The following is a 27,916-nucleotide window of genomic DNA, read 5'->3' as shown; positions in this document are numbered from 1 at the left end:
GAGTTAGAGGTGTACACAAACAAGAGCAGGAGTGCAATGATCAAACAAGAGCAGGAGTGTAATGATCGAACAAGACATCTAATCTGTTCAGGAGGAAAGTGAGGATATGAGAGGGCCACAGAACAGTGTTTTCCATTTCTTTGTCAGATTAATTTTTTATTCTTTCCACATTACATTTGTGATATACCCAGTAGACTATCTTTAATAAGTTCAATTAGTAGAATGTCTGCTGTGATCTTAATCTATCATCATAGTTTTTAACCAGTGATGTTTTAACAGTTTTTAAAATCATACTTCTAACTTTATTTTAGTTATGTTTGCAGGAATACAGTTTCAATAACATGTACTATAACAATAATAAAAATATTATCTATATTCAATAGAGACTCAAAAATTATTAGAAGTATGGAGCAATTATGCAAAGTATGTTGCCTAGTGAGTGGACACTCAGTTATGTCTGACTCTTTGTGACCCCATGGACTGTAACCTGCCAGGCCCCTCTGTCCATGGGATTTCCCAGGCAAGAATAGTGGAGTGGGTTGTCATTTACTTCTCCAGGGGATCTTCCTGATCCAGGGATCGAACTGCATTTCCTGTGTCTCCTACATTGCAGGCAGATTCTTTATCACTTGAGCCAGCGGGGAAGCCCATATGTTGCCTAAAAGGCTATGGATTTCCTATAACTCACCTTTCCAGACATTGTTCGTGATAAGCTACCATAGAATTTCCATGAATCACAATTTCCTACATTTTCTGTAATAAGGCCAAAGAAACTTTACCAATCAAGTCACAGAACTTTAAGGATTACAGTGGCTATGTAAACAAAGGGCTGCTGAAATGCCAGAGGAAGAAATACAGCACTTGGAGGACTCAAGCAGTCCCAGCAGGATCTGACTCAACTTCAAAACTTCAATTTTGCTCCACCAAAGATAATGACATCTCATCTTGACCAAATCGAGGCCCAGTTAGACGTGGGAATCCAAGCCCCTGGCTCAGCCACTGGAGGGATCCATGGCCCCTGTGTGCGTGTGTGTGCTCAGTTATGTCTGACTCTTTGTGAGTCCACGGGTTGTAGCCCTCCAGGCTTCTCTGTCCATAGAATTTTTCAGGCAAGAATATTGGGGTGGGTGCCATTTCCTCCTCCAGGAGAATCTTCCTGACCCAGGTATCGAACCTACATCTTCTGTGCCTCCTGCATTGCAGGCAGATTCTTTACCGACTGAGCCACCTGGGAAGCCATGGTCCTTGTGACCTCCCTCCTACTGCTCCAGGCTCCTGATCTCCTCAGAGATTCTTGTTCCTGCTATCCACCCAGTCTGGCTGCCCTCCTGCCCACTTCACTTGTTGAAATCCCATCCAGGCTTTTAGAGCTTTCATTTCTTTCAAAGACCTGCCTGTTTTCTCACAGCAGATAGGAACTTTATTTCTTCTGAATAGCCACAGATCATTTCTTTAATTATTTTATGACATTATATTCTGCCTTCAACTATGGTTCTTGGTATCTTGCTGCTGCTACTGCTGCTAAGTCGCTTCAGTCGTGTCCGACTCTGTGTGACCCCATAGACGGCAGCCCACTAGGCTCCTCTGTCCCTGGGATTCTCCAGGCAAGAATACTGGAGTGGGTTGCCATTTCCTTCTCCAATGGATGAGAGTGAAAAGTGAAAGTGAAGTTGCTCAGTCGTATCCGACTCTTAGCAACCCCATGGACTGCAGCCTACCAGGCTCCTCCGTCCATGGGACTTTCCAGGCAAGAGTACTGAAGTGGGGTGCCATTGCCTTCTCCACTTGGTATCTTACTTCTCCTATTAAAGGGTATGCTCTTTGAACAGCTAACACTTACTGTCCTGTGACAGTTAGACAGCCCTGTGCCTTTTGTTTCGTGAGCGTTAATAGGTACTATCGTTACCCCCATTATACAGTTGTGGAAACTGAGACAGACAGAGTGAATGACTTGCCCAAGATCACACAGCTAGAAAGTGGGAGTACTGAAATATAAATTCAGGTCTTTCAGATTCCAGAACCTGAACTTTTTAGCTATTATTCTAAACTCCATCCTGGACAGTAGTAGGCATATAATATTTGATTTTAAAAGTTTATCTTTATATGAATTTTTATTCAATCAATCCACTAAATGCCAAGCACTATGGTCGTGCTAGAGGAACAAGGGAAAATAAGGCACAGACCCTTCAGTGGGGGAATTTGCAGTTACAAGTGATACAGAGAAATTCGTACATTGTCAGATTTCCATATTTTATTGGATTTTTTTCTTCCCAAGCAACTGGAAGACCTTTTGACATAGGTTTGAATTGTGGAAATTAGTTAATCCTCTCTTCTTGCTGTGACAAAAATGATTGAAAAGTAAACTATCTTAATTTATTTTAATAGATACCGTTATGCAGTTAATGATGCTGGGGCTAAATTAGAGATTGTAACATCGTCAAGAGTACACTGAATACATTTCAGTTCTCCTATAACATAAATGTTCTCAGTTGAGACTGGGACTGTAACTTAGCATTTTTAGAGCCACTGGCTAAATTACCTCTATTGATGAGGCTTAGCAGTTTCTTTCTGAATGATTCTAAATAGCTGCTGAGGGCTAAAAGATAGTCTTCCCTGGGCTGTGGCCACAGCATGCCAGGAGCCTCCTGGGGAGAGAATAAAGCTCGAGTTCCCATGCATGAATGGTTCTATGTCCTGCCTGGAGCACGCTGACTGGGCATCCTTGAAATTGTATAAATGAAAGGAAGTAGGCACAGGTAGAGGCTTGTATTAATAATTGGTGTGCATGAAGCAAATTAGGCTGACCCACCAGGTCCTTCCGAAAGGGGTGGAGGGGCGGTGCAAGCCTCCAGAAATCAAGTCTGCTAAAGCCATCTCTTCAAAGCTTTTGACAAACTGCAAACCTTAGCCATTTCTTTCTTTTTCCCATGGAACGGGGAGTTCGGGGAGAAGTTTTAGTTCACACACACCCACATGCACACACACCGTATAGGTGTATGAAGCATGAACTAGGACATGAGAGTTATGTAGCACTGTCGTTATTCACAGAGGAAGTCGAGGGACCTGGTTCTGCTATTAAGTCGAGGGAGGATTTTTCACCGATGTCGGAGGCCAGGTGTGGCGCGGTTCCGGGCTCCTTTAGCCCCTGCGTCTATTCCCACGTGCACCATGGGTACTACAGTGGAATCCGGCCTCCTTATTTGTACAGTCCTGTTGTGACTGCGGCAGGCACAGTGAAGGGCAGTCCCCATCAGAAGAGAGAGCTCAAGTATTTCAACCAAACCATGATTCATTTTCAAATTTTTGAAGGAAACAATATGTTTGAAACCATTTTCCTTTATGACCCTAGATAATAGAGTTTTCACCTATTTTCTGTGTAGACATTTCCCAGGTTTCTAATTCTTTTCAGCATCACCCTTTCATGAAGAGCCCATAGTTGTTAAGGATAATAAGAAATATCAAACCTAACAACGTGGTGGAATCATATTTTCTTCCAACCCTTATAGGAAAAGAAAATAATTTGTTTTTGCAGCAATATCCTTTACAACAAACATACATCTCATTCAGTCTTATGTCATTCTGTAATACATTTTTATCATTTCATTTGCATAATAATTAACTTTGTCTAAATAAGGTTTGAATCCAAAAACCAAAAAAAAAAATAAAGTTTATAAATAACGCCAATAATTCAAATTCTTCGATAGCAAATAGATTCTCAAGCTTTCTCTTAACCCTATTTTCATTTAAATTAAGGTAAAACAAGCAATTAGAGATCAACAAAGTTTTGAGGTTTAATTCAAGTCATTAGAAACTAATATTATTTAAAAGTAGGAAATATTTCCTTCATGGTGCTATTCTATTTCTTAACCACACAAATATTTTTAAAATGTCAATGTAAAAGCTTATGGCTGATTGAAACTGAAAGGCATCTTTGCCTAAAAGTTCTTTCTTTTAAGAAACCAAAACCAGCATGTGCAGAAACAGAATGCACATGGCTACTTCATCTTGAACAGCACTCAAGAAACACATTTGATGTTGGTTTGTGTCATTATGATAAGAACACAATGAACGGTGAGAAGGGTCATTTCTGGATAATTAGTTGGCCGTAGATCAACAAGAGATGGATCTTTGTAACAGATGTTACATAAGGACCTTGATGAACTGAACTTTTTAAAATAAGGAGGTTTTAAAAGACATCCTCTTAGAAATAAATTACTCTAGATAGAAAATACTGTATGCCATTATTCATAAGTCCATTTTCATCACCGCTGAATAGTTCTATGTCAGTGTGACAATGTCTTTCTTTGTGTTTGGGATCCACTTTTAGTTAATTAATTTAAAAAGTAAAGGGAAAACTTGGACTCTATCTCTGAGGTTATCATCAACTCAAATTCTAATTATAGTATTTTATGCACTCTGAAACTTTCCCTAATTTGAAGATAAAAATCTCAGGAAAAGATCCCTTTTCTAAAAAATTTTTTTCTACTTAACAGAAAAGTTAAGGGTCAGTATTTTGGTCAATTGCTACAGATGAACTATTTCTAAATTTGTTAGAAAGAAATTAAAAGCCAGTAAATGCCAAATATTAGAACGTTAATACTTCATTATGGAGGTTTCAGAATTCCATTACATATACATTTAGATGTTAGATGAGGAGCTAGTTTCACATAAGCACACACATTCATTTACTGGGCTTTATATGATGCCCTTGTTAGATAAAGCCAAACATGTAACTAGCTTTGGTTATAGTTTAAAAGTAAGAAGTTTGAAGATCTGCAATTTAGATACCATTCTTGATATGCTAAGGTATTTATTCACTAAAAGGCTAGCCAGTACAAAGTGAGACAAAGTGGGAACAAATATACAACAAAAAAAGATGTCATTTTCTAAGAGACTTATAATAATTATTTTAATAGTAAGCCACCTGTGGTAGCTACTGTCAACAAGCAAAGCAGGAAACATTTCACACCTGAAATGTCGCTGACTTCTAGCCCCAAACAAGAAACATTCTAATAAAACCATGCCCTTTGACTGCTACCAATACTCTTCCCCAAAGAAATGTTTATATTGTCTGTGGGGTGTAATCTACCGACAATATAATAAGGATACTATAAATCACTGAAAGTACTAAAGTAGGTCCCATTTTTGTAATCACTGTACTTTATGGCAATGGATTGAGTTCCTACTACTATAGAGAGAAGATTCAGGTCAATTTCCAGTAATAATTTACATAAATGAAAACTTTCTATTTAATTTACTTTAAACAGAACACAAACTTAGAAAATGATCCAGGTGCTCTATATTAGAGCTTTTAGAAAGTATCAAAAGTTACTGAAATGAATAGGAATGAAAGAAATTGCCTCATCTTTAATGCTACTTTTTGATGATAAAATAAAAACTTCTCACTATGATAAATAGGAGGAGTTTCCCAATCTAAATTCATTTGCCTTGTAGTTTTGATTAAATATATGCATATAGGAAATTTCACATTGTAGGAAATACATAATTTCTGTAGTGAGTTTCTTATGAATTACAATACTGGGTACAAGGTCAAGCAATTTTTCATTTTGTTCAAAATGTTCCAACTATCTGAAATCGCCATCCATTTGTTTATGCCCTTCAAAGTCTCTCCTCCTAAACTCTATGAACATTACCAAACCAAAGCTAAAATAAGGAATTTTTTTCTCCTCTAAACATGGGAGCTAATGCCTATGGGAAAATAGCATTCTTAACAAATAAAGCCCAGGGGATCCAGTCAGGCGGAGGAATAAATCCTCATCTTTCACACAACTTTCAAACTGGTAAAGAACACAAGAATTCAAAAATAGTTTCTTTTCAGGTCACACCATATAAGGTACAAAGTAAGTTTGTATGAAATGGTGATGCTGTATCAACTTTCCAGACATGAGGGTCCAATGATTAGAGGCTTAACTTTAATATGCAAAGTAGAGGGTTGGATGGAGATGGGTGGGGGGCATCTGGATAAATAATCCTGCGCAACTGGAAGTGGGAGTTTAGGTCATTTCCTATGTGAGGACATAGAGGGCATATTGGATAATGGTCAGACTACCTGAAGGGAAACCACAAGCTGATTAGTTCCACTCCAAGGGCCGGTTTTTAAAAACCAGTTCTTATTCTTTACCATTGATTAGAAGTCTAAATGAAAGGCTACATATGGTGAAAGATATATCCATCCAGCCATTACAACAGAAGCGCGATAAATTATCCAGGGTGCCTGCAGAGAACCCTCTAATCCACTCTTTCGATTTTCAGTCTCACCTATGAAAAAGTCTGAAACTGTATGCCAATTGGTTGTTAATAATGCGCTCTGGGAGGGAGCAAGTTGAAACTGTTCTCCAAACTGCAAATCAAGAGACAAAGCATGTGTGTCTACTACCGTGGAATGAAATGATATATCAGAACAAAAGATGGTGTCTGCAATACAGGACGAGAGTATGCTTTTATGTGTCCTCTAAAAGCCATGACTCTGGGCAGCAAAGCTCTGGAGCACTTATATTTCTACCCCCAGAAGAGTATGCTAACATAGACGTAGCTAACGGAAGCCTCCAAAAGGAAGTTTGTGATATGAAATTTTAAATAATTGCTTTTAAATTTGTAGTTTCCAGATTGGGTTTCTGCTGAGCCTTCCAAACATTCTTCCTTTTCTGTGGGTTAGCTACACAAATATGGATCTCATTTGTTTACTGATAGGAAGACGTGGTGACTTAGCTGCTTTGTAAAGACACGTTAGTTTTCCTATTTGTACTCTCCTTCCACAGAACACTAAAATAGGACCAGCCTGAAGCTGGGGGGAAGGCAGAGCACAGTGGGGCAGGGTCTAGGAAGAGCAAGCCCCTCGCCTCTCTGGTTTGGGCTGCAGCCCAGGCTGCTCCCCTGGGACTCCCTGACTCCTGCTCACCTCAGGCCCAGGCCAGCTCAGGCTGCTCCATTCCTGTCCTTTTTCTCAATCTGGATGTGGGCTCCAATCAGACTTCAGCGTCATCTCCTTCCCCAATCTGCTCTTCTTTCTTTAGTTTCTGTCCTGTGGTCTGCACTATTATTCTCCAGAACAAAGCCTGAGAATCACCCCTACTTCTCTCTCCTCCTCATCCCTTCACCTAGTCACACATCTTGCCATTTCTACCTCATCAATCCACCCTGAATCTATCCCCTTCTTTACATCTCTCCAGGCCCTTTTATTTTTCATCTGAATAATTGCAACTATATCTTAACTATCTCTCTCTCCCCATTTGTCTTCCTCCCATCCCTTAGCAAGAGTGATCTTTCTAAAATGTCTGTCTGATGATGCTACCCAACTTCTTAAATCCTTCAGATTCTATACTTTCAGGACAATTATTAGCATGGCATGCAAGGTCCTTTACAGTCTCTGCTTTCTGTTTACTTCCTCATCTTCTCCTCGAACTTTACATTTCAACCTTATTCAATATGCAGTTTCCCCAAATGCCTTTCTTTCTTGTATCACAAAGGCTTTGAACATGCAACCTCCATGAAAACACTGCTGCTGCTGCTACTGCTAAATCGCTTCAGTCATGTCCGACTCTGCGCAACCCCATAGACGGCAGCCCACCAGGCTCCTCTGTCCCTGGGATTCTCCAGGCAAGAGTACTGGGGTGGGTTGCCATTGCCTTCTCCAGAAAACACCGCATTATTTATTAATAAGATTTTTCATATTGACAACACTGTGACTTAGATTCAGAGGCATCTTGATCTCTTCCCCACCCAGATTTGGATGATTTACCCCTCTGTGATTCTCCCATTGTACCTCGACATATCCTGAGCATATTTTTCACATAATATTACTATGTTTTTGTTTTGTTTAGTTTCCACTAGACTCTAAAGTCTTTGAAGGCAGTGGGTATGTTTACTTGCTATTGTATCCCCATCATATACAGCAGAGGGCATGGCAAATATTAGGCACACAAAATGAGCTTGATGAATGAATCAGTGAATGAATGGGCATTAAATTTTAAATAACTTTATGAACTAATTATCAATAACCCTTTAAAGTCCCTCTTGCCTCTATATCCCATGATTCCATGCTTTATTCATTTCTTATCTCACAGAAATAATTTCTATTAACACATTCTGCAAAAATACAAGCATGAGACATATATATGTATTTTTGAGACTGAAAACATTAATGCATAAGGAAACAATAAAAAGTTTTATTTTATTCAACCCTAAGTAAATCTTAGGGTTAAATCTTAGGATCTTCCCTGTAGCTCAGATGGTAAAGAATCTGCCTGAAATGGAGAAGCCCCGGGTTTGATCCCTGGATCGGGAGGATCCTCTGGAGAAGGGAATGGCAATCCACTTCAGTATTCTTGCCTGGAGAAACCCATAGACAGAGGAGCCTGGCGGGCTACAGTCCATGGGTTTGCAAAGAGTCCGACACGACTGAGCAACTAACACTACGACACTAAGTACATCTTCAGAAAGTATGAGGGCTGTGAAGATAAAAGGTGTCTCAAAAAGAATCATTCATAATGACTTCAAAAAAGCCCCACAAGAACATTTAGGTAACCTGGAGTACTTTAGATTCCAAGGCTTGATGTCCTTTTAATTCCACCAAAGCAAGAACCAAAGTTTATTTCATAACTAAAGGAGGGAATTCTTTCTATGTTATAGTTTAGGACTCAATTCACATCAAACAAGCCACTTAGTTAACTTGGGCCAAATGTAGGTCAGCATCACAGTATATGATCAGAGACTAGGCAGGAGCCACTCTTTGTGTAAGAAAAAATCATAGTATTTATGCAGCCAATTTGGAAGATTGGAGACACTGAGGTCTTCTCTGCAATCATGTGCTGCCAAAGAGTACTAAATGCTTAGCCATTCATAACGAAACAATAATGTAGCCTTAAGTCGCTCATTTGACCTTGTTCAAAATATATATGAATGCATATGTGTGGAATCTAGAAAAATGGTATCTTATTGATGATCTTACTTGGAAAACAGTAATAGAGACACAGACATAGAGAACAAATGTAGGGACACCAAGAAGAGGAGTGAGAGAATGGGATGAACTAGGAGATTGGGATTGCCATACATACACTACTGATACTGTGTATAAAATAGATAACTAATGAAAACCTACTGTAGAGCTCACGGAAACCTACTCAGTGCTCTGTGGTGACCTAAATGGGAAGGAAATCCAAAAAAGAGGGGATATATGTATACATATAGCTGACTTACTTTGCTATACAGTATAAGCTAACCCAACATTGTAAAGCAACTATACTATACTCTAATAGAAATTAATTTTTTTAAATGTTCATTCACAAATGTGTCCAAACTGCTTCTCTCACAGCACTTTATTTTAGAGTGGCTTTCTTGACTATGGCTCGTTATTGCCTCATAAATCCATAGAAGTCATATAATTACTTCCCTAATTTGTTGTATTCATCATTACTGGTCTGTACACACAGACAGCCTTAGGAATTTAGCCACACAACTAAGTGTTTGGACATAAGATAGTCAAATAGGAAGAAGTGACATGCCACCCCATTTGTTTATAGATTGGATATTTAAAAAAAGTATGCAGGTGCCCCATCAGCAACTAAAAGCAAAACTGAAGGGCTCATTTTTAAGAGTTCTGCTGGCCTGTGCTACCTGTTTCTTGTTTTTGTTTTTTATTTTTTATCCTAAAAAGAAACACTCTTTTAGCTCTTCCTTATTTCATCCTCCAAGAATCTTTGGAATAGAAAAGATTCATCCCTAAACACTCACGTTTTTGTTTTAATTTGGGCTTCCCAGGTGGTGCTAGTGGTCAAGGCTTGCCTGTCAATGCAGGGGAAGAGCCTCAGGTTCAGTCCCTGGGTTGGGAAGATGCCCTGGAGGAGGGCATGGCAACCCATTCCAGTATCCTTGCCTGGAGAATCCCACGGACAGAGGAGCCTGGCGGGTTATGGTCCATAGGGTTGCGAAGAGTCAGACACGACTGAAGTGACTTCGCATAGCAGCGTGTTTCCCACCACAAGAATGGCAGTTGCTCACTCTTAAAACCTTATAAAAGTGACTCTAAAAGTATATCATTTTTTCATAGACGCATTAGTAAAAGTTAAACTTGGATGTGAGACAATTGGGAATATGAAACAAGATAGATAACAGAACAGTTCCTAGTTAAGAAGGTCACCTTGGATCCACTGCAAGGCAATGAAGTTGGTCAGTGGGATGGGAAACAGTCAGGAGAAGAAAGGCTGGGCTTCCCTGGTGGCTCATCAGTAAAGAATCTGCCTGCCAATTAAGAAGACACAGGTTCAATCCTTGGGTTGGGAAGATCCCCTGGCAAAGGAAATGGCAACCCATTCTAGTAATCTTGGCTCTGGGAAATCCCATGGACAGAGGAGCCTGATGGGCTATAGTCCATGGGGTCACAAAGAGTTGGACACAACTAAGCAACTAAACAACAACAGCTTAATGATGCTTTCAAATCATAGTGTTGGAGAAGACTCTTTAGAGTCCCTTGGACTGCAAGGAGATCAAATCAGTCAATCCTAAAGGAAATCAACCCTGAATATTAATTGGAAGGACTGATGTTAAAGCTGAAGCTCCAATACTTTGGCCACCTAAGGTGATGAGTCAAATCACTGGAAAAGGTCCCAATGTTAGGAAAGACTGAAGGCAATAGAAGGGGATGGCAGAGGATGAGATGGCTGGATAGCATCATTGACTCGAGGGACATGAATTTGAGCAAACTTTGGGAGATAGTGGAGGACAGAGGAGTCTGGCGTGCTGCATTCCTTGTGGTCACAAAGAGTGAGCCAGGACTTAGTAATTAAATAGCAACAGGGAGAAGAAAGAGAAAACCATAACAGTGTCAGTTGGTGCTTGAAGATTTTGTAAGTGCTTAGAGATAATAAGTCTTCATTATCCATGAAGGTACGAAGTAACTTGGGGAAGCTGGGGATCCTAATTTGGTGTTCATACCCTGTTTTTACAAACCGCACCATAAACTGCTATTTTGCTCTTTTTTTCAAAAAAATATTTTCTCTTCCTGTTTCTGTTCAAAGTTTCTAGTGATAATAGTTTTGATAAAATGTTTCTTTCTAAAATTTTACAAAGACAGAGATGACATTATTCCCCAAGCGATATACCTATATACATCTTTCTGGACATTTCTGGTTCTTTCAATTTCTCCAGGAATTATTTCCAGACAAGGCAGCAGAGATTGGCTATTCACCAACTTCGTTTAGCTTTTCGTCTGAGCCCACAGCTATATTTCTCTCTCTCCCTTGCAGTTAGGTGTGAAAATGTGACTTGACACTTGCCAAAGAAATGTGGTCAGAAATGATATAAACCATAAAATCTTGTACTTCTAGTGCTGGCCAAAAAATTCCTCCCACCTGACCGTCCAATCTCTTTCTTTATTTCTCTTATCCAATGGCTTCATGCCTATGTGCAGGGTAACATCAGAACACACATGTGAAAGATGGTAGAGTCTTGGTGAGTCTGGATTCCTCAAGAAGCCATGCTCTTTATCATGTGTAAGAAATCAATGTCTATTGTGGTAAGCCACTAACATCTACGAGTTTGTCTGTTAAAACAGCTAAAGTTATTCTAAAACAGATGGTATCCAGAAATAGACCAAAAGAAAGAATAATCTTGCAAAAATATATTGTCAATATTTTTGTATGTCTTTTCCTCCACCTTCTCCTCCTCCTCTTTCTTTTTTAACTTTAATGCCTTTATTTATTTCAGTTTGGGGATTTCTTTATCTATTATCTCTGCTACTTCCAGAATTTCAAAGTTCTGCTTAATCTGGCACTAAGTCTATGTAAACAATATCAGAGGAAGCAGTGAAACAAATTGCCACTGCACTCATGTTCCCTCTTCAAACATGGCAGCTTGAACCACTCAAAACAGAAGACATGAAAAACACTGGGGAAATCTATTCTATGTAAGGATTACAGTTGTGTCTCTTTTTCTACCTTTTGTTCCAGGAGATAAGGTCTGAAAATGAACTATCCATCTGTGACAGCCTGTGGTCATTCTATTATAACTCTGTTTTCAACAGCCATCAAAAGCAAATTAATTCTCCAGATTTGCTTTGATTGCTTATCTGGTTTGTTATGGTGACTACATCTGAATTAATCAAGCCATCCCAGTATTTTGTAGGGATATTGTTTCCTACAAAATACATGCTTTGCTTCCCTCCAACAACAGTGGCATCTTATTATTATAGAAAAAGTAATAGCAGCCACACAGTCAAAAGCACACTATTTGAGCCCAAATAGAAATAAAAATATTTTGATAATTAATCAAGAATATAGAGAAAGTAATTAAAGGAATGTTTGCTGAAAAACTCCATTACAATTTTTATTAAGTTTTCTCAACTCAAGATCCAAAGCTCATGTCTTCACCAATTTACTTCTGTTAGATGAGAATTAGATGATTCATAAGTGTGTTTTGAATCAAGAGCAGTATGAAAGATCACATACGAGATGTAAGATCTAGAGGTAGCTAAGAAAAGCTTAAAATAAACCTTAGATAATAGAAGACAGGATAAGATAAAACAAAGAAGATACTTGCAAAGAAGGTAAAAACACTTAAAGTTTACTTGCCTAAAAAACAACCTGTAGAAATATGGGGGTGAGGGGATGTGGGCTTTGAAGAGAAATAAACCTGGGTTCAAATTCTGATTCTGCTTTCTACTAGATGTGAGTCCTTGGGCTAGATTTACTTGACATGCCTCACCCTCTGTTTCCTCCTCTGTAAAATGGGTGGGTATAATATATCTCTAGTTTACTGGGCTGGTATGGGAATTAGTATGTAAAGTGATACATATTAGGTAGTTATTATAAACTGCAGTTATGGATGTATCTGGAAAAGATTTACTATTGACCTAAAAGTCATATTGGTTTTTTTCCAATATGAAGTAAAGATATCAGAGTTTCTCATCTAAAAGTTCTACAGAGATTTCTTTTCCTAATTCATCTACCACATTGGCAGAAATAGCACTGTAAGCTTAACTTGGCTAAAGTTTGCTTCATTCATCTGTCAACAAGATTCCGGGCTTCAAATCAATTGTTGACAATTGTTGAAGGTGGACAGAACAGAACAGGTGTTGTATTTCACACCTCGGAGGGTTCTACTCTACTAACAATAACATCATATCTTTGTCAGTCAGGCATAACTATAGCACTCGATAGACTGATACAAATGAAAAAGCCAGTTAAAACAGATCTCCTGACTCTGTTCTGGCCACCGTTATAGGACTTGTTTGATTCTGCTGCATGTGAAGCAGAATGGCATCTCCTTTGGGGACAATAGGACAGAGAGAAGGCATCTCCCACTGACTCTAAAAAGGCAAAACCAGCGCACAATTTGCCACACTTAAAAATGCTGAAGTTATTTTGTACATTTTGATCATACTCTTTGCTTCTTATTGAAACATAAATGTGTTTTTGAGATATCCAAAATAGAAGGTATAATTTCATGCCATCTGGAATCAGGTAACACAGTGGTCAGACAAATCATTCTACCAAATACATTTGTAAAATCCAAGCTAGGTACTCCAAGCACTTGCATGGATTTCTTTATAGCAGTGTTTTAACACATACTACTTTTATAAGAACGAATATAGAAAAAAGCACCTGATATTCACATAAAATAAATTACATACATTATCATAAAATTGTTCCACTGCAGCTGTTTATAGCAAAGATTCCTGTGGTAGCAATATCTTGTTGTCAAAATGGATAAGGCTGAGTAAAAAGCTGAACAACTTCCTAAAGAGTATATCGATATGTGGGATCTATTTCAAGTTTTATTTCAAGTTTTAAATTATAAATGATCTTATTATGCAAGAAATAGAAACTGACAGAAGTAACACTCCAGCCACAAATAATTCTACTGTGATATTGCCAAGTTTTCCAAATATATCAAATAAATATGTTAAAGTTTCTAAATTAAATTCTATTAAGTGTTTTTCCCTCATCAGTCTTACTTGAGAGTATTACTGCAGGAGGGTGATAAAAAAAAAAGGTGACTCTCAGTGACAAAAGAGATCTATCTGCTATTGTCCCTTGGGGAAAACCAATCTTCCATCCATTTGTTTGTTTTGATGAGGGCCCCAATGCTGTCTTTTGCACCAGTGATCACATATAACAAAGTGAACGACAAGAAAATATACATCAGGACATAAAGTTACACTTCAGTCTTTCTGTACATGTGAAATTCCAGGACCACAGAGGTTCACCGTTAGATGGAAGTTGGAAGGATTTATTGGATACTTGATACAGATTCTATGCCACTCATTGTTCATCAGAAACAAGGTTATTTATTTTTCAGACTACCTTTCTGTGTTACATTTAATTTACAGAATGGAGGCATGGCAATTATCATTAAAGCCGCTGCATAAACCTTGATATTTTATCCATTTTGCATTTGTTGAGATAAATATTTTGTGTTAAACAGAATTAGGGAAATAACATTTCTAAAAATAAAATTACAGAAACTTTAAAATTTCACTTTATCAAAAAGAAATGGAAGGAAAAATACACATAAAATTAAAATGCTAAAAATAGGAGGAGTATGGTCACTGCAAGTTCCAATTGTCAATAATTGGATACTGCATCTAAAAATATATAAAATTGATCATTCTGTTTAATCACAATAATGTCACTGTTCATCCACTTTTATTCAGATGAAAGAAATACAACAGAAATATTTTACAAAGCCACCTAAAGCAAAATTTGATGAAAAGCAAATACTTCTTAAAAATCATATATGGGGGTTTGGAGACTTGAGGATTTCACCCATAAGGGCTCCAGGAATATGGGGTCCCAAGTACTTACTACAATACAAGACTATACTTGCTTCTATAGTAAGACTCCATCCTATTAGGAAAGGTAGCACAATGAATAAACATTTTTTTCTTTTTTTCATGAGCAATGGTTTTTTTAATCTTGAGCTAGTTTTTAGTCAACATAAGAACTCACAATTATACCTTATTTCTTTGATTTGATGCAATTTGCTAAACACATTATAGACATTATAACTTCTTTAAATGCAGCTGAGAAGCCATAGTATTAATGCCTGTTATGTTGATTAGCCATTTTACATTTTTATCATGCTTTTATTACATGTAATTATTTATATCAAGAAATATGATTTGGTATTGAATTGTTATGTTGTATCCCTGAAACTAATAATATTGTAAATTAACTATACTTCAGTAAAAAAAGAATTATGATTTGGCCCATAGCCTGCCAAAGCCGTGTAGCAATGACCCATGTTATAATATATTCATGATTTTGAGGAAGAAAGATAATGTGGTAAGCAGAAAGTATTTAGAATCGAACATATCTAACTGAATTCAAACTTTGCAAATACTCTTTAGCTGTACATGCATGCCTGCTAAGTCGCTTCAGTCGTGTCCTGCTCTTTGCGACCCCATGGACTATAGCTCACCAGGCTCCTGTACATGGGATTCTCCAGGCAAGAATAATACTGGAGTGGATTGCTATGCCCTCCTCCAGGGTACCTTCCCCACCCAGGGATCCAACCCACATCTCTCATGGCTTGTGTGTTGGCAGGCAGCTTCCTTACCACCAGCACCACCTGGGAGGCCCAACTGATAATTAACCTTCATGAGCCTCAGTTTCCTTGTTGAAAAATGGTAATGTTTAGGGATATTAATGATAATGGGAATGGTAACATCAGAGATGAAATAAACGTTATGTGAAGTGCCTAGAATATTGCCTGTACAATTTTAAAAAGTTAAATCAATTGAAATCCTTTAGAGTAGAGAGCCTGCACTAATAGAAAGCCCCTCAAAAAGCAGGAGCCACATGGCTGTCTAAATTTGTGAAGGACCAAAGAGGAAATTCTAGCATCCTGAATGTCATCATAAAGCAGAGATGAAATAGAACTACCTCTGGCCTACCTAATATGTACATCCACAAAAAGAAGCCTTGAACACTCTATTTTGGATGTAATCTCCAAGGTTTCCTTTGAGTGGTAGTGGTTTGTTTCTAGTTTAAAAGACAGAGGTTTACATATGAAGCCAAAGACCTGGGGCATGCCATCTGCCTAGCATTAAGCCAGAGCTGAAAGTCAGTTACAGAAAAAAAGCCATTTCTAAGATGATTTATGTTCCATCCTTGAACATGGCAGGAAGACTGCAAAAGATATTTGGAAGCCAATGCTTCCTCTGAATCAAGTAAACGAGTATATTCTAAGCCCCTCTCCCTGGACCAAGCTGGCCTGTTAGGGAAGTTGCCAACGCGGAGTCTGTGAACCCTGGAGCACACTGGCTACTTGGGATGAGAAAACAAGGCCAGCGATCACTGCTACTGTAGAAGTACAGCTCATAGAACGGCACTGGGGTCAGACGACAGATATCCAGGATATTACTCAAAAACACATCGAGCTCAAAGCTGACAAGATAATCTGTTCCTGTGAGTGCAAAGCAGACTGGAATGCTGCAGCTATGACCCTACTCAAGGAAAGAAAAAAGAAAGTGCAACTCTCCCAGGGCCCCAACCCAAGCATAAGCAGGCAAAACTCCAGGGGACTTCAAAGAGAGTGTTGCCTATGGAGTGAGCTTGAACCAAGCCCTCTGGGGGTATCACTTCCGTGATCATGTTGCCATCTACATTTCGTGTACTGGCAAATGTAAATATTTCAGATACAGGCTTAAACGAATGAAAGACGTGTGAAAGAGCTTGGGGGTTTGCTCGCAAAGAAACCTCAGGATTCCAGGAAAAACATTTAATATCAGGAGTTATTAATAATTCATAAGTTATTCCAAAATTACCAAGAGAATAATTGGTTTGTGATTATATTAAAAATAAAGTTTTTTTTTAATCGACACATACTGCACTCTAACACATCATATGATCATACAATAGTATACTTAAAAAAATAATTTCCCAAAGTTAAGTACTAAAGGTCAGCAACATTTTTCTAATTGAAATGCAGACTAGACTTTGATATTTTAACAAAGTTTTAACATACGTGGTCCTGATTAACGCAGAAGAGCCAAAAGTCAGCAAATATACTTACAGGAGGACCTATGATCGGAGGAGAGTGGAGAGAATAAGAAAAAGAGGAGAAGTAAATTAGTGAATATGCCAAATAGTAAGATGAAATAAAACATGAGAGCATCATCATAATCATCAACATAATCCAAGAGACACAGAAGCCACTTAAGAATTCAGTGATTCTCAGTCATTTTTTGATCATGGACCTATAAGACCACATCAGAAAAATACATTTACGTCTATGTGCACACAGAATTATATGTAAAATTTCAAGGAATATTCAGATTCCCTGAGGCCTGTTTATGAATTACTGAGAGGTTCATGTATTTTAAGCAAAGACTGTCTAATTTATATATCCAAAATTTAGATAATATGAATCAGGAGGGTCTTTAGCCTTCATGATTGTAAACAATTGATGGACAATTTTCTTGAGTTTGGTAAAATGGCTAAATCAGAAATGTACCATTATTTTTTTTTAAGAATCTTTACCATTCAGTAGTATTTTCAATCTGTAAAAGACTAAGTCCTGATATTTATATGTTTCTTTAAAACTGTGTATTCTCATCAAAATACAGGCAAAGTCTAAGAAAATTTCAATGTTTCACACACCATATGCTCAATTAAAGCACCAGTTCTCAGTAGTCAGAAGGTTGGGAACTGATTTTTTATATTTTCTGTAAAATTGCCTAAGTATAACTTTTCACTTTTTTCCCCTTAATCATCTTTCTTTCTTTTGACCCAAAGATCAATTCAGTGATTATTTGGGTCCACCAATGTTTTATCATTTTTTTCCTTGAAAACAAATTTATAAAGCATCCTCTATTATAAACCTTCACAATTCATGAAGGGGATATCTATATAACTTTCCAATTATTTAAAGTGAATGAGGTTTAAAGATAACTTTTGAGAATTTCTTTAAAGGAATTAAGCAGATACTTTTTCATAAAACCTTTTTACTTTGACATAATTTTTCCAAGAGGGAGCAGATGAGACAAAAACCCAATCTGCTGTCTTATCTTTTTTGTTGTGTTAGTATTTCCACTGTTTTAACCCTTAGTGGATTGTTTTTAATGCCAATAAATACTTGTAGGTAGAAAATATTGAAAAATAATATTTCTTACTAAAATCAGACCTTTAATTACCTTCCTCTTATCTTTGAAGAAAGAACTGATACCCTGTTAAGACTTCACATTTACATTTACATTTTTGGAGTCTTAGACTTTATAAAAGTATTAATAATACTGTAACTGAACATACTGATTTGAATATCTTGGTTTCAAAAAATAGTTTTTATTTGACTTTGCATATAGTGATTTGGCCTGAAACCAAAAAAAAAAAAAAGAAAGAGAAAAACACTGAAATGGGTATCAGGACAATTGGTTGTGCTTCAAGTTCTGCTCATAAAAAAAACTGCACGAGCTTTGCTAACCACCTGATCGCTCTGGGCCACCATTTCCTCAACTAGAAAATAAAAACTCTGGACTTATTACTAAGGCTCCTGTCATCACTAAAATGCTATGGCTATACAAGAAGAATAAAAATTCTCAAGTTTTGAAAAGAATGAGAGTAGAAGCATGATAAAATTTTACCAGTTGGATAAAGTAATAATAATCTTTCCAAGACATATGCCCTGGTGTCCCAAGGCGGATGCTTCTGCAGAGAATCTGCCTGCCCTGACTGACCACCTATATGTAGATGGAAAGCAGGTGATGTTGTCACACTGTGTGTGGCTAAGAAATTCTCCACTGTACGCTGAAAGGGCAGATTTCACCTAAACAAGCCAAAATAGGGGGCCAGGGGTTATTAAACTGTAATTAATAACATTTTGCAAACTTCTCCTTCCTACAGCTTGATGGAAATAAAATTTTTAAAAAAATCCTAGATGTAGCAGAGAAGATTTAAACATCACACACACACACACACGCACACGCATAGACACACTACCCAACAAAACAATGCAATCACTAATTAGGAGGAACAGATGTGGGAACCTAACCAGGATATGAATGACACAGGACAGCTGAAAGAGAGACTTACCAGATTCTCCTCTTCGGCCCCTCTTACCTCGTTTCCCTGGAGGACCTGAAAGACAAAGAACAATTTTTGGAACTTTTTTATTCCAAAATGGCTAGTAAATGGTTTCTATATATTTTATCACTGTTTTGACTAACATGAAAAGGACCAGAGATTTGTAAAGGCTAACTTTGTCTCTGGTATTCCAGCATAACTATTTAGCTGCATTTAATTATAAAAGCTGTCCTAGATCTCTAACCAATGATGTGTTACTAGAAACACTAAAGATTCAGAATTTTTGTCCATCCTGCCTAGATATCATCAGTAAGAAAGGGTTTATAAGAAAATTGGTGGTGTTGAGATTTCATGTCTCTTAGGAAAATTTCTTTTCTGAAGATTTCAGTATATTAATAATTAAAAGCACTAAGTAAAAATGATTACAGCTTCTCTTCAGTCACATTCATCAAACTTCTTTTGAAAATATTTAGTTGGCAGTTAGTTAAATATATGTACTAGTAATGTAAATAATTTTACAAATATTTCTATTTTATTAAACATTATTATTTTATTTTATTATTAAATGTGAATTTTTATATATTGGAATTTCTCTAATAACACACTGACTTAAAATCAGAACGCTTTTAATTGGAAAGCATTTAGGGAGTAACTATTGGTCTCATTTTTCTAAAGGGCTAGCTCATTATTGTCATTCAATAAGTGTTTGGTCTTTATGATGATCTCATTTTTAAAGTGGAGAAAAAAACTCTTTTTCTTCAGTGAGTTGCCTATGAAGACCACCAAGCTAGTATGTGTCAGACTTGTACATGTTTCTAGATATTCAGGATTTCAAGCCATTACTCTCAATTATATAATTTCTGCCCTCATTTCCTTGGTTAGGAACAGCTCCCACTGAATTATGATCCCGGCAGATAGAAGAGAATAATCAGCTGACAATGAGAATTGAGATCTTATTATATTTGCTGAGAGAAAGAAGCCAAGGAAAATACAGAACTGCCTGGTTTTGAAGAACAAGTTGCAAAGGCAGATCGAAGACTTCTGAACTCTAAGTTCAAGGCACAGAAGCACAGGCCTTGCACCCAGGTGACTCTTAACTGTAATCTTGAGCCACTGACTTCCACATGGAGACACCATCACAGGAAATGAAGACATCAGTGGCCAGATCAGTTTCCCAGCAAGCCCTTAGACAGAGTAAGTCTGGCCATCTGTGTTTTCTAAGAGGTTTAAAAACCAATCAAACAATAAGATCAAATGAAAATATTAGGAGAAGCATTTTTGAAGCAGAGTTCAAATTTGAACTGGCATTTGAAATTTCAGACTTCTTTCTGTATTCTGGAATAAAGAGAGATTTTCATCAGACTCAAGGTATCTTTGGCCAGATGGGGAGCATAAGGAGAAACATAAAAATAGGTAAATAAACCCAGGGAATTCTAATAGGTATGAAAAATATGCATTTATATACACATTCAAAAACATACATATTCATATATATATTGACAAATTCTGATATATAATATACAATGTCCTTTGGATTAGGAATCAGAATTTTTATATTACAAAATAAAACAAGAAGTGTTTAGCAACTACTAGATACTTATGTTGTCTGTGATCTGCATAGTTAGGACTATAGGTCCTCATGTATTAGATGTATATCTGCTCTGAAGAAGCAAAGAAGTTGAAAAGATTAAAATAACATGCATGAAAAATCCATTAGTAGTATGTTGTAAACTCATGGCACATGAGTTTATGCTCTGATTTGTTCCTTCTACTCTAAACATAGTCAATTATAAAAAGCAAAAAACATTTAGAAGTATTTGTATTTGAAAAAGACGGGCATGTCTGCAGGCCAGAAATAGACGAGAAATGCAAAGTGGAGAGCAGAGATAAAGCATGAACCTGCCTGGCCCTAGTTCTAGGGGTAGAAATGGTGCCCATGGGTTCTATCCCTGAAGAATAAATGCTCAAAACTTCTCTCATCAGAGCCAGACTCACTTTTTGAAGCTGGGGGCTTATAAATGCTGAAGAGAAGCTGAAAAGAACCTAGATCTCTGGAATATAATCTCTCAACTGGAAAATGAAGTAAGCCTCTGTTGGTTTGATACCTAATTCTGTGATATTTCCAACATAAATCTGGGACAGGAGTCCTGAAATGCCATTTTAAAACAAATCTGCTCTAGAAAGCTGGGAAGTCAGGTAAAGACAAACAAAATGATTAGGTAAGAAGGGGTGAATACAGAGAAAAGAAAGGCAGACACACACACAGAGAACACTGTACACCCACAGATACACTCAAAACCTCCAACTTACAAAGAGTTAGAAATCAAAGTTCCAAAACACATGAAGAAATCTAATGCTAAGAAAGGTAGCACTCAATAATCAGATCACGGATTTGTTTCAGGTAAAATTAATTAATAAGAAAGCATCAGACAAAGATTAGTATGTTAATTGTGCTTTAAGAGATAAATTAAATAACATCCATTATAGACCAAGGAATTTTAAATATAAACAAGGAAAAAAGGAACAAGTGGATTTGAAAGAAAATCCTTTAGAAACCTTGAAAATGGTCACTGAAATTTAAATAAAAAAGATAAATCTATAAATGCTAACCTGGATATGGTTGAAGAAGGAATAGATTTGGAAGATGTAGAATGCAGCTGAGAGAAACAGATCCAGCATCTATCGATGTATCTAACTATCCACTGTGGTCTGAATGTAAGGGTATCATGCAAATTCACAGGTTGAGATTCTAACCCCCAAAGATGGTGATATTAGGAGTGAGGTCTTTTGGAGGTGTTTAAATCATGAAGCTGGAGCCCTCAAGAATGGAACTTATAAAAAGATCCCATAGAGATCCCTAGTCCGTTCCACTATGTGAGGACACAGTGAAAAGTCGCCAGCTATGAATCAGGAAAAGGGCCCTCATCTGAAGGTGACCGTGCTGGCACCTTGATCTTAGACGTCCCAGCCTCCAAAACATGAGAAATAAATTTCTGTTGTTTATAAGCTACCCATCTGTGGTATTTTATTATAGTAGCCCAAACAGAATAAGACTCTGTCATCTATCTAGCTATCTAGCTATCTACTTACCTATCTATCCATCCATTCATCCATCCATCTATTGTTGTTGCTGTTGTTTAGTCACTAAGTCTTGTCTGACTCTTTCATGACCCCATGGACTGTAGCCTGCCAGGCTCCTCTGTCCATAGGATTTCCCAGGCAAGAATACTGGAGTGGGTTGCCATTTCCTTCTCCAGGGGAATCTTCCTGATCCAGGGATCAAACCTGTGTCTCCTACATTGGCAGGCAGGTCCTTTACCATTTAGTCACCAGGGAAGTCTCATCTATCCATGCTAAGAGGAAAAATTTTACTTATAAGAGAACTCAAAAGAAGTGATAGGGAAGCCTTTGTTTAAGAGATAATATTTGAGACTATGCCAGAATTGAAAACGGGAGATCTAAGATAGAACTTATACTCAAGTGGCAAGTAAAAATAAATCACACAAACACAAAGAAGGAGAAACTTAGAAATATTCTAGGATAAAGAAAAAAATGTTAAGAACTACCAGAGAGAAGATTACCATGGGAGACACTTAAATTGATTGCTGTCTTATCCATAACAAAGGTGCCAGAAGGGTCCAGACCTGATTTTTATGAAAAGTTTTTGGAGCCTATAATTAATCTGTTTATTGGAATTACTTTATCACTTTCTTTATTTAAATATTTCTTTTAAATACTAATAGAATTTATCAAGTAAAAACAATAATTATATAAATGTCTAATAATAATTTGAAATGAACTTTAAAAAATATTTTTAAAATATCAGATTATAAAAGAATGATCAAATAAGCAATATATTTGAAGAAATCAAGCAACAAAGTTAAGGGGACTCCTTGGCAGTCCAGTCGTTAGGACTCAGTGTTTCCATAGTCGTGGGCCTGGGTTCTATCCTGGTTGGAGAACTAAGATACCACAATCCATGTCAGGAAAAAAAAGAACATGTTTGCCTTAAATACTTAATTTGAAGACTTACAGAAATGAACCAAATACTGTGGGAAAGTTGCTTATTATTTTGAGAGTTGAGAAAAAAATAAAGTCTAAGGAAACTGAGAAGATATTTGGTAAGACAGATACCTATTGACTATGACAAGGTTTTCCAAAGAGTTTCATAATATTTGAGAGAAAAAATGAAGCTAAACTAAGTTATGGGAAATGAGAATCTAAGCCCTGTTGGATTTACAAAGAAAATACTAGATTTGAGAAGAGCATGTTATAATCGCTGTAAGAAACAGAAGACTGGAATGAGCACTAGACTGATCTTGTGAACTAATAAATTATACAAAACACACGTGACACATAGAGATCTTGCATACAAAGAAAATAAACAGAAGCTTTCAAGAAGTCTACCGTGCAGATCATTTGATATTACTTTTGAATTTAAAGCAAAATTAATTTAAAATGATATGCATGGAATGAATTTGACAATGGACAGCTGGCAGATCACCAGAGTGAAAAAATTAGAAAAGACAAATGATAGATGCTTCCCAGACCAGACCGATGTTAACAATAGTTAACATTAGTTGAAAAAGATAATGACCATTCCTATTCCAAACTGAGTGATGAAGCGTCAGCCAGGCATGAGCTGTAAGAACAAATATAGAAGCTGGAACCTGATTCTTATTCACTGAATTTGGCCAGATCCTTGCAGCATAAATTCTGAGTGAATTTTCTCAGCAGAAAAACATGACTCTACAAAAGAAACTGGTTCAAGAACATGAATGAGAAGAGGAAAAGCAGAAGCTATCAGCAACAGAGGAAGTAAAAACCTACAAATAGACAATTCATGAAATAAAGAATAAATTATAGAAAACAGAGGGAGGTGATAAAACCAGACTGCTCTTCAAAATAAGAAAATTCATGGCAACTGATACTGTTCACGCTTCAGAAAGAGTTTTTGCTTCAAAGATGGTACAAAGGCTGTCATTCTGAGACAGAAATTAGTAAAAATGAGCCATAATGGCAATGTTGTACAGACCAGTGTTGACAACTTCAACTGCAGACAGATCAAGGTCATCAAATCACATCACAGCAAGGTGTCTTAAGCCAACCCAGTTCTTTTGGCTCACAACTCATATTGTTGGAGCCCTCTACTCCTTAGTAATGATGTATCTACCTGTGATTAGGCTATTCTCTAAGGTTAGAGATGTATCTAGAAATAAACATATCCCTGTATATGGGTCTTCCAATGGTCTTCAGGGTGGGTAGTTATTACAGGTGTCTAAAATACCCTTTTCTGGTTTATCAGATAAATTAACAAATCCTGTCAATTCTCTTATGACTTGGGTTGTCTTCTCTTCTCCACTCCTAGTTCAGTTCAGTTCAGTCACTCAGTCGTGTCTGACTCTTTGCGACCCCATGAATCGCAGCACGCCAGGCCTCCCTGCCCATCACCAACTCCTGGAGTTCACTCAGACTCACGTCCATTGAGTCAGTGATGCCATTCAGCCATCTCATCCTCTGTCGTCCCCTTCTCCTCCTGCCCCCAATCCCTCCCAGCATCAGAGTCTTTTCCAATGAGTCAACTCTTCGCATGAGGTGGCCAAAGTATTGGAGTTTCAGCTCTAGCATCAGTCCTTCCAAAGAACACCCAGGACTGATCTCATTTAGAATGGACTGGTTGGATCTCCTTGCACTCCTACTAGCTGAACTGAAACAGACAGATACTTTGAGGAAAGATTTTTTTTAACTGGAATTCTCTTTGTATTAAAAAATATTTTTACTGCTAATAAGCATTTGCAATTAAATACACAGGAAGCATTCAAGAAAAGTTTCAGGATTCATAATTGGCTGGATATTTTGTCTTAACCTCTGGCTTTCTATTTCAACACACATTTCTGCTGTGTGTGCTTTTCAGGGAGAAGAAAAGGTGGATAGAAACAAAGGGAAGAAATCGACTAAAATGGATTAAAGACTTAAACATAAAAGCTGAAACTGTAAAACTCCTAGTAGAAGATACAGTGGAAAAGTTTCTTGACATTGGCCTTGCACTGATTTTTTGGATATGACACCAAAAGTACAAGCAACAAAAGCAAAAATAAATAAATAAATAAAACCAGGATTACCAAACTAAAAAATCTCAACTACAGAATGGAAGAAAATATTCTCAAGTCATGGATATGATAAGGGGTTAATATCCAAAATATGTAATGAACTCCTACAAGTCAATAGCAAAAAGCCAAATTATCCAATTTAAAAAAATGGGCAAAGGACCTGAATAGACATTTTTGCAAAGAAGACAGACAAATGGCCAACATAGATTTGAAAGGATGCTCAACATCACTAATTATCAGATAAATGCAAATTGAAACCACAAGGAAGTATTACCTCACACCTGTTAAGATGGCTATTAGTCAAGGGGAAAAAAAGCGTTGGAGGGAGCATAGAGAAGAGAGCCCTGCTATACTACTGGCGGGAGTGTAAAGCGACGCAGCCGCTACAGAAAACAGTATGGAGATTTCTCAAAAAATTAAAACTAGAACTACCATATGATCCAGAAGTCCCATTTGTGGGTATTTATCCAAAGAAATTGAAATCAGAATCTCAAAGAGATACCTGTACTCCCACACCCATTGCAACACTTTCCACAACAGCTGAGATATGGAAACAAATGTCTATTGACAGATGAATGATGGATAAAGAAAATGTATGGTATATATCATATATACATATATATATATGCAATGGAAAATTAAAGAAGGAAATTCTGGCATTTGCAGCAACATGGATAGATCTGAAGTATACTATGCTAAATGAAATAAGCCAGAAACAGAAAAACAAACACTGTACAATCTCATTTATGTGTAGAATCAAAAACAGTCAAATTCACAGAAGCAGAGAGTAGTGGTTGTTGCCAGGGGATAGAGAAAAGGAGAGATTATGGTTAAGGAGTACACAGTTTTAATTATGCCAGATAAATAAATTCTGGAGATCTACCATACAACATAGTGCCTATAGCTAATAATTCATTGCTAAAATTTGCTAAGAGGGTACATCTTATGTTACGTTCTTACCACAGAACAATAATAAGAATGGTGAAGGAGAGATGATGGATTGTCTATGCCTTTATTATGGTCATGGTTTCATAGATGGATACTTATTCCAAGCTTATAGGCTTCTTCACATTATAGGTACAGCTTTTTACGTGTCACTCATACTTCAACAAAAGTTCTTTCTTTAAAAAAAGAAACAAAGCAAAGGCTCATGCTTTTAGTGACTGTGCTTAGGTCTGCTAATGGTCACTAAAGGCTTGAGTCATCAGGGAATTAATTCTTGACTGAATTTCCATGAAGGTGGGTAATACATGCACAAACTAATGGCTCAATAAATACTAGCTCCCTCTTTTGCTTTATTTATATTCTCTTTGTATATTTAGTCATAAAGCGATCATAATATATTTGAGTATTTGATAAAAAACACCAATTATATGTGTGAATGAAACTGTGACATATTAACATTACCTTCCATATATGGTAGATATATTGTCAAAGTGGCAATTTAGTATAATAAAAAGAATACGACACAGAGAGTTAAAAGACATAGGTTTTCAGTAATGCGTAAATTGAGCTAACTTCCAATTAACCTCTTTGATTTTGGTGTGCCAAAAAAATCTGGTAAATGGCCTTAATTTCACTACGTTTATATGATTATCTTTTTTTTTTTTTTTTTTAATTTTATTTTATTTTTAAACTTTACATAACTGTATTAGATTTGCCAAATATCAAAATGAATCCGCCACAGGTTTACATGTGTTCCTCATCCTGAACCCTCCTCCCTCCTCCCTCCCCATTCCATCCCTCTGGGTCGTCCCAGTGCACCAGCCCCAAGCATCCAGTATCGTGCATCGAACCTGGACTGGCAACTCATTTCATACATGATATTTTACATGTTTCAATGCCATTCTCCCAAATCTTCCCACCCTCTCCCTCTCCCACAGAGTCCATAAGACTGTTCTATATGATTATCTTGAGGGTGAAAACTAAACGGCTTTCTATATTAACTGTCTCCTTTATTTTTCATTATTGCAGTAAAACTTATAAGCTATTTCTATGCTAATATTACTGTCACACTGTCTATAAAAATAGCAAGACTTCTAAACAATTCTACCTATTTAATAAAAAGATAAAACTTCTTAGAAGAATTTCATCTCTAGAAACATGGAGACTCTTTAAGGACATCAAAGAAAGTACCATAAAGTACTTCATGGCTGTTCCTTGATATCCACAGGGGAATCAGTTCCAGGACCCCCTTCAGATACTAAAATCTTCGAATGCTCAATTTCCCATATGAAACAGTGTAGCGTTTGCATACAACCCGTGCATGTTCTCCTGCATAATGTAAATCATCTCTAGATCACTTTCAGTACATAATAAATACAATTAAATGCTATGTAAATAGTCAGTGGTGTGCAATAACTTCAAGTTCTGCTTTGGGGAACTTTCTAGAAATTTTTTTCCTCATCTTTTCCATCCACAGTTGGTCGAATCCACAGAACCCACAGATACAAAGGGCCAACTGTACCCTTATCCTAATTCTGAAGACAGAAAAATAGAAATGTAAGGCAAAGGAAATAGCAAGCACCAGGGCTTGTGGGTAAGCAGGGAACGATTGAGTAAGAAGCAATTAGCAGATGGAGAAGCCCTAGGGGCAGATAAATGCTGGGGTAAGGAGGCCTAGAGAAGAAACGAGTGCAAAGTTAGGATGTCCCTCCATCTCAATCAGTCCCAGGAACTGGCCTCCAACAGCTGCAAATGCCCCCAGGGAGGGAGGAACCTGTCCAGACACAGAAGAGACGGCGGATCATCCTTTCTGGATGGTCCATC

The 27,916-nt window shown here is 37.2% G+C and overlaps 1 protein-coding gene across 1 annotated transcript in view; it reads right to left on the bottom strand.

Moving 5' to 3' along the window:
* The window catches only part of COL25A1 (collagen type XXV alpha 1 chain), a 485,880-nt gene that overhangs the window by 208,248 nt on the left and 249,716 nt on the right, over positions 1-27,916 (bottom strand). The window contains exons 3-4 of the mRNA XM_045166311.1: positions 19,047-19,091; positions 17,032-17,039 (exon numbers count right to left, since the gene is read on the bottom strand). Coding sequence (XP_045022246.1) covers positions 17,032-17,039; positions 19,047-19,091 — 53 coding nt within the window. The remainder of the gene's footprint in view (positions 1-17,031; positions 17,040-19,046; positions 19,092-27,916) is intronic.

This window comes from Bubalus bubalis, chromosome 7 (assembly GCF_019923935.1).
Source record: "Bubalus bubalis isolate 160015118507 breed Murrah chromosome 7, NDDB_SH_1, whole genome shotgun sequence".
NCBI lineage: Eukaryota > Metazoa > Chordata > Mammalia > Artiodactyla > Bovidae > Bubalus > Bubalus bubalis.
The sequence above is the reverse complement of the archived record's forward strand: the minus strand, read 5'-3'. Positions and strand labels throughout refer to the sequence as shown.